Source organism: Protobothrops mucrosquamatus, unplaced genomic scaffold (assembly GCF_001527695.2).
Source record: "Protobothrops mucrosquamatus isolate PMUCROS unplaced genomic scaffold, P.Mucros_1.0 scaffold33, whole genome shotgun sequence".
NCBI lineage: Eukaryota > Metazoa > Chordata > Lepidosauria > Squamata > Viperidae > Protobothrops > Protobothrops mucrosquamatus.
Genome location: NW_015386417.1, coordinates 782452 through 790581, shown reverse-complemented (window position 1 = coordinate 790581; position 8130 = coordinate 782452). Strand labels below are relative to the sequence as shown.

Genomic DNA, 8130 nt, shown 5'->3' with positions numbered 1-8130 from the left:
ATGGGAAACAAAACGTGAGCACCAGGAGGTAGTAAAACAGTTAAAAGTTTTAATAAAACATTAAAAACCTTTAAAAGAATATTAAAAAGGACCTAGCTTTCGTTGGATCCTACCAACATCGTCAGGGTACAGAATAACTCAATGGGAGAAACCATTTATAGGCCAGCCAACGCCTGCGCCCGGGCCCTACATCTCGTGACGGGTCCTGGATAGCCAATCGATGTATGCCCCTCATCACTCTCTTTAACTACCCTTGCATTACCACTCACGCCCCCATTCCTCCGTGTCCGTGCACCATGAGGGCGCCTAGCCTCACCTGGCACACAAGTGCCATCCAGTTGTCCCCTCTTCTGCTCCTTGGGGTGCCCCCTACAGCCCTCCCCCCTTCCTTCCTTACCGCTGTCACACCCGTTTGCACGGGGCTCCACCACGGGCATAACATCTTCAGGCTACACGTGTTACCCTCCCGTACGTCAGTAATGTTTCAGAGGCCACGGCTAGGTTGCTGGCACCTTATAAGATCAGGGTGGCGCATAAACCTAGCCGGACATTGCGCTCGTGCCTCATGAGACCTAAAGACCCACTCCCCACGGCAGAGAAATCTGGAGTGGTCTACAGAATCAACTGTGAGGGCTGCTCCAATAGCTACGTGGGTGAGACTTCCAAAAGGGTTAAAACGAGAATTCAAGAGCACAAATTGGCCATAAAAAGAGGGGAGCAATATTCTCAGATCTTTACCCATATGGTAGAGTCTGGGCATAGGTTTAACTTTGATGCTGTGGAGGTGATTGCCAATGATACCACCTAAGGTGGCAGGCTACTTAAGGAGGCCTGGTTGTCGCGCGAGGAGTCCATTAACCGGCATATAGACCTGTGCCCTGCGTATCTAATGTTAAGGACGTGGGAGACAGGCAAGCAGCCGATATGGACTAACCGCAATAAGAACGGTGACCCTGCCCCTCCTCCCCCAATCGGAAGGGACAATGCCCGAAAAAGGAACAGTGGCCTACGAACCGATACCCCCCCGGCTGCGGATGCTGGAGTGAGGCCGGTGCAGGCGTCGGAGCCTATGAATACTAGGAGCTCGGTAGCTGTTGCACTGGATATCACCTGGCACCATGAGAGGAGTTTGGGGGAAGAAAAGGAGAGCGTGCGATTGGGGATGCAGCGTTGTTGCTCTTTGGAGAGTTGCGTCGACTCCAACGCTATGGGGGTCGCTACGACTGTGGACCCTTGCAGTCGCACATCGGGAGCGCAACCTCACATGTGGGGAGCATGGGAGGTGAGGCATAAGAATGAGGACGAGTTAATACAGCGACCCGGATCCCCACCGCACACGATCCACCCGCCGTACCCAAAAGGGATTTCCCTGCTGGGAGGCGTACGGAAGAAAGGTAGCCTGGGACTCCCTCGGCTGGAGGTGGCTATGTGTGCCCGAGAGTTGCCTCAGGGAGAGACGGAGGATGGGAGGGCGACTCTGGGGTTGCGAACCAGGGGGAGCCAGATGGGAGAAAGCAGCAAGGGAGATCGACCGGATGGAGCGTGGAAACTCCCACCCCCGCACGCACTTAGCATTAGCGAAATGGAGGGTGGAGATATGACCTCTGGGTTACACCCCGAGCCAGATTGGACGAGGGTGAACAACAAGGAGAGGAGACGATCGAATGGGGTGCGGAAGCAGCCCCTGTACACGTCCAACGTTTACACGACCGCACAACAGGTGTTGTCTCCTGGGTTGCAGCCCGAGTCGAACCAGATGGAGGATAATGAGGAGAGAGGACGATCGCATGGAATGCGGAAGCAGTCTCCGTGCATACCCGATGTTGATACGATCGTACTACAAACATTGCGGAACGGGGTGGACTATGGGATGGAGGAGGTGGGAAGGAAGGGGATAAGTGCGGCGAATGACACGGATAATGATGGCCCTATGGGAGTTGAACGGAAAGAGGGATTTGAGGACGGGGTCGAAGACCTTATGCCTGTAGTGGAGCCCCGTGCAAACGGGTGTGACAGCGGTAAGGAAGGAAGGGGGGAGGGCCGTAGGGGGCACCCCAAGGAGCAGAAGAGGGGACAACTGGATGGCACTTGTGTGCCAGGTGAGGCTAGGCGCCCTCATGGTGCACGGACACGGAGGAATGGGGGCGTGAGTGGTAATGCAAGGGTGGTTAAAGAGAGTGATGAGGGGCATACATCGATTGGCTATCCAGGACCCGTCACGAGATGTAGGGCCCGGGCGCAGGCGTTGGCTGGCCTATAAATGGTTTCTCCCATTGAGTTATTCTGTACCCTGACGATGTTGGTAGGATCCAACGAAAGCTAGGTCCTTTTTAATATTCTTTTAAAGGTTTTTAATGTTTTATTAAAACTTTTAACTGTTTTACTACCTCCTGGTGCTCACGTTTTGTTTCCCATACATACATATATATAATTTAATTTTTCCAGGTACTGGCATCGATCGTTGAACCCCAGAAAATTGGTAGAAGTGAAATTTTCTCACTTGAGCAGAAATATGACATTACAGAGAACAATGAAGCTCTACAGACTTCCTGATGTAAGCAATGCGTCCACCCAGAGGACCCTCATTCTCACAACAAAATAGCCTTCTGTCCCTGCCAAGGCAAGCTTTCCATTTGGGGGAGGCTGTACTGTGCAAAAGGGGAAGGGATACAATGGTTGTGGGGCGGAACCTCCAAAGGATAGACTTTCCTGGAAAGAGGAGTTGCGTATGTAGGCACGCCTGGCATTAGAAGACATTTTTTGTAAAGGTGTGGATGGAGGAAAAGTACTATTTTCTTGAATATATGAAACTTGAAAAATTAAGATTTATGTCCTTATTCCAATATACTGTTTTTTTTGAGCTCTAAGTAAGATCTTGAGGAGAAGGAGATAAAAATCTCTCGGGTACCAATGGAAAGTATTTGGTACTAATGATGAATTCTAAGGGAAAAAAGCATGATATAGTTGAATTCTCTTAGTGCAGAGGAATTCCTTTGATAAACACACATGCAGACACACACGCAGACACACACACACACCCACACACCCACACACACAGAGTGAGAGAGAGAGAGACCAGTTTATAATTGATTGTGCTCTTTACAATGTAATAATAGTTGAGAAGAATAGAAGTGTGCGCAAAACACTGCTTTTGTGCCAGTTGAGTATGTACATTAAGCTTCCAGAAATGCTGGCTGAGAAAAGTTTGGAATTGTAGTCCCAATACTTCTTGATTGTTGCCTCTGGCTGAATACTTTCCTGTTGATGAAAGCCTACGTGGGGTATTAGCTCTTTGAATTTCTGTCTTCTTTCATTATAATAAGGCCACAAAAACCTCAGGCTTGAGACCTATGGAACGAAAAGATATCAAAGCAGTGCAAGAGTTGATTAACAATTACTTGAAGCAGTTCAATCTCGCTCCTGTTATGGACGAAGAAGAAGTGGCTCACTGGTTCCTGCCTCAGGATCATATTATTGACACCTTTGTGGTAGAGGTGAGAGAGAGGCCCCTCCCAGCTTCCTTTTCCTACCGAAACCCCTTCCATCTGGCAACTTTTCCTCTGCTGTTTTCTTTCTAATGGATGAGGTTTCTGTGCTTGAAAGGAGGGCTAATACATATGTAAACTAATTTGGGCCAAAATCTGTTTTGTAATTTTTGAAAAATTGTCTTTCCCCACAACCGGAGGCTTCATCTTTTTTTTTTTTCCTCTTGGAAATGTTCCTGAGGAAATGTTCCTTTTTATTGTTGGGGGCGATGGAAGATATTACATTATTGTTGGTGATGTTGCCATTTCCAGTTAAGCACTTTCTTTTCATTCTGATGCCCATAATCCCTTCACACTGGGATGGGAGAGTGGATAAAAGAAATATTTATCACTGAAGGAACTAGAGCATTGGTCAGAACATCAGAAGGGTACCCCAGGCTCAGGAAGATCTGAGTTAAAGTGTTCAGCTAAAACTGGATGGACTCAGGTTCCTTGTTCTGCCTCACCATTTTACACTGAATTACTACAACCTGTAATTTTGCAGACCCACTGGGTGGCTTAAGAGTTATAATGCCGTAGAGTCCTTTGTTTGCATTCCTTCAAGTTCTTTCCTTTTCTTTTCCAGAATTCAAATGGTGTTTTAACTGACTTTCTGAGTTTCTATACATTACCTTCAACAGTCATGCACCACCCTGCTCATAAAAGCCTCAAAGCAGCCTATTCCTTCTATAATGTTCACACAGAGACCCCTCTCTTGGATCTAATGAATGACGCACTCATTATAGCAAAGATGGTAGGTAATGCAATAGCTGCTTTATTTTCCTTTTTTTTTTTTTTTTTTTTTTACAGAAGATTGAAGTTGGCTTAAAGCCTCACTGATTTATTTGCTTCAGCAAGAGAAGTACAACCTCTAAACAAGTTGCGATAATGTTTTCTTTGCCCATTGGAACTTTCTGTTTCAGCCTAGACCTCAATAAGAAAATGTTAAAAAGCACAGCCTCTGCTTATTCAAAACTCCTGTGCTTGCCTTACAGCCCCAGATGACTTTGGGGTTGCACTTGGCACTTCTAAATCAAAGCTTCATAACTGGGCTTCCTTCTTCAGTTACAAGAAATGAAAAGTCATTGTCAAATATGACTTCTATGACCTACTGTAGGAACGTAGCGGAGAAAAAGGTTTGTCTGTGTTGTGTATGCATTGTGTGCATTACACAAGGTTACTAATGCTGTTAAGATTTTCAGGTTCTAAGTTGTAAACGTACAGAGTACTATGTTGGTTTGATTGCAATTTTTGAGCTTTAGTGTGTATATCGTTGCACTCTATATTTTCTTGGATTGTGTTGATGTTCAGTGTGCTGAGTAAACTCATTGCTAAAAATACAAAACATTGCTGATTTATTGAGTTTGTTGAATGCAGACATAGCTGTCTTAGTATAATGTTTGGAATGTTCTTGGTTTTTGATTGCAGTTAACACTACTCATGCAGCTGCTTCAGTTTCATTTGAAAATTACACTTACTACAAACAGCACAAAGAAAAGCATGTTCAATTGGCTGCTTTCATTCCTTGCTATGGGGTGTAGCGGAAGATTTTTTCCTTTTTTTCAAAAAGGCATTCTCTTGTTTCATTTTTCATAGGTTAGAAGAATCAGCACCACACTTAATAGTAATACCACTTAGACTTGTATATACTGCCCCTTAGTGCTTTTACAGCACTCTGAGTGGTTTACAAAAGTCAGCATATTGCTCCCAAAAATCTGGGTTCTCATTTTATCGATCTTGGAAGGATGGAAGGCTGAGTCAACCTTGAGTCATTCAGTATCGAACTCCTGGTTATGGGCAGAGTTAATCTGCAATACTGCATTCTAACACTGTAACTTGTGGTTTCAGAATCTTTTGTTTCATATGCATATAGTTAAAAGTAAAATTGGGTATAAAGTCCCTTCCAGTTGTATCTTTTATCCATGTTAAGGTAGTATCTTATTGTAATTAGAATTCGAGTAGGTAGGGTCAAGCTATGGTGTGTTCAAAGCAATTTGTAGTGTAGTTAATTATAGAAATAGATGCCTGTCATGCAGAATGCTTGATAGATTGCGGAGTTTTTTTCTAAATAAAATCTTTTAACAACCTTTAAGTAAACCCAATTAGAAAATCAATGTATAACATCTTTATGTTGCCAGAAAGGATTCGATGTGTTTAATGCACTAGACTTGATGGAAAACAAAACATTCCTGGAAAAACTGAAATTTGGTATTGGAGATGGCAATCTGCAGTATTATTTGTATAACTGGAGATGTCCTGGCATGGATTCTGAAAAGGTAACATATTTATACCAGAGATTTGATTGTCCTTCCTATGCTTCTGGAGATAACAATAGTAATCAATCCTTCCGGAAAATATGGTGGTTGAGAAAGCTGATGTCCTTTACATCAGTAATGTCCTTTACAGAGATTCTCTTTATCTTTATTTATGTAATGATATGAAATGTACTGAGTGGTTCCTTTAATAGCAGTGTTTGTGTGTGCCTGCCTATCTTCCCTCTATATTTGGGATTACCCATACTGTGTTAGTAAAGTCTTCTCTTGATGGATTTTGCATCATTGGGAAACTGGCATGCTACAAAACACCACCTTTTAGCATTACCTTCATTTTCAAAAATGCTTCTGGCCCTAAGTACAGAATTGGACAATTTGCCATGGCCAACACGCCACGGTCAATTACCATGGGACAACTCACAGCAGGACAATTCAACAAATGCAGGTTAAATTAATTTCAACAGAACTATGGCCGATAATAATAATAATAAAATAAAGTCAATCCAGAAATACAAGAGTTACAATAATTTTGACAAAAAAGTGGTCACTAAAAGTAATTGAATGAAACGAGCAACGCAGCATTGAATTGTCCCACAGCGAATTGGTAGTGGTGATCTGGCCACGGCGAATTGGCCGCAACAAATTATCCTAGATCCCCCCCCTTAAGTAGGCATAGGCTCACTGCATACAGCTCCCCCAAAATTCTCCATCTGGAGTTAGAAGTGAGAATTGGGGGCAAATAGAAAATGTGATTTAATATTTTATAACTGCCCATACTCGTAATAACTGTTGTTTTGGCCAGTAGACAAGATTCTTCTGTGCCAATACTTCCTTGTGAGAGTGCTTATAATGTTCCAAGTGCCACACTATCCTCTAAGCATGAAGGACTTTGGTTTTTTTCTGCAGTAACACCAATGTTATCATTTTTCTAGGTTGGTCTTGTATTACAATAAGGTGAAAGGACACTTATATTTATAATCCTTGGAAGTCATCATCTGGGCTGTTGGATGCTCTTGGATCCGTACAGTTCAAGAGGAGCCAAAGCACAATGCCTGTTGAACTTAAATCAATCAGTCAAACCTTGGGGGGGGGGGAGGGCTACAAAAAGAAGAAGTAAAGATTTCTGAGCTCAACTAGCCCTTCAACCCTGAATAGGAACAAAAATGCTTATGAACCTTTTACTGTTTGTCAATGAAAAGAAATAAAGCACATTTGTTTAATTTTAAATGCTTAGCTCGCATCTTGATGCAAAGGATACTTTTAACTGTTTCCCTGCATAAAAATAAAAAAGATTTTTTTTGTACAACAATGAAGTTGCAGTGGTGGAATAGAGTACAAATACTTTACTGTAACGTGATTGAACTACTGCATTTCTATTTATTAAGTGGTAGTGTATGTTTATCAATGTAATGAAATGAAGGAATCAATTTTGAGTGTTTCTGCTTGTTTTCATGACATGGATGTCATCATTGCCAAGAAAAAAGCCTTGGGAATATGTTTGCTAGGAAAACATGCAGATATTGGATGTCTTTTGTAATGTGGAGTGGAACAGAAATGTGCTGGTTGGACTAGTCCAGGGGTAGGCAACCTTGGCTCTTTTATGACTCATGGACTTCAACTCCCAGAATTCCTGAGCCAGCAAAGCTGGCTCAGGAATTCTGGGAATTGAAGTCCATGAGTCATAAAAGAGCCAAGGTTGCCTACCCCTGGACTAGTACATGTTTCTCCATAAACAATGCTGCCAAATCAATAAAAATACAAATTTGTAAGTTGATCTTCAATAGATCAGTGACTTGATTATAGCATAGCACTGCTAAATGCACGTGTTAATATCTTCCCTGAGCTATAGTATTCTTTTCATCTTATAGTTCTGAAAAAGAAAATTTTACACTGTTTTTGATGTAACAGTAGCCTGCAAATGAAACTGAGAATATTAGTACTATTACGAAGATGTGTTAAGATGAATGTGTTTTAAGGCTTTTGCAGAATTGCACATATTCCTTTTGTCTACTTGGTTTTTTTAAGAAAACATTTTAAACTGAAAAATATGTTTGTGTAACTAAGTAAATTTGTTGCTAGTAGTAGCAATATAATTCTGGTTTGGGGGAAGAGGTGTTTCATAGTACACATTTGTATATGTCCTTGCAAATACATTTTTGTTGGCAGCAATATGTGCCAAACTGTCTTGGTTCATATCTTATGGTAAACCTTAATATGGTTTTGTTTGGCTTAATGTGTCATGCGAATACAACCTACCATAAGTTCTTTAACAAATGATAATTTAGCAAAATGCATGAACCAAGTCAAGGTATCTGTTTCCCTTTGGATTAATA

General features: G+C 42.4%; 1 protein-coding gene across 1 annotated transcript in view; it reads left to right on the top strand.

Moving 5' to 3' along the window:
• NMT2 (N-myristoyltransferase 2) overlaps positions 1-6873 on the top strand; it is a 43287-nt gene extending 36414 nt beyond the window's left edge. Inside the window, exons 7-11 of the mRNA XM_015811208.1 lie at positions 2446-2554; positions 3324-3494; positions 4111-4278; positions 5663-5800; positions 6730-6873. Coding sequence (XP_015666694.1) covers positions 2446-2554; positions 3324-3494; positions 4111-4278; positions 5663-5800; positions 6730-6750 — 607 coding nt within the window. The 3' untranslated portion in view covers positions 6751-6873. The remainder of the gene's footprint in view (positions 1-2445; positions 2555-3323; positions 3495-4110; positions 4279-5662; positions 5801-6729) is intronic.
• The last annotated feature ends 1257 nt before the right edge of the window (positions 6874-8130 follow it).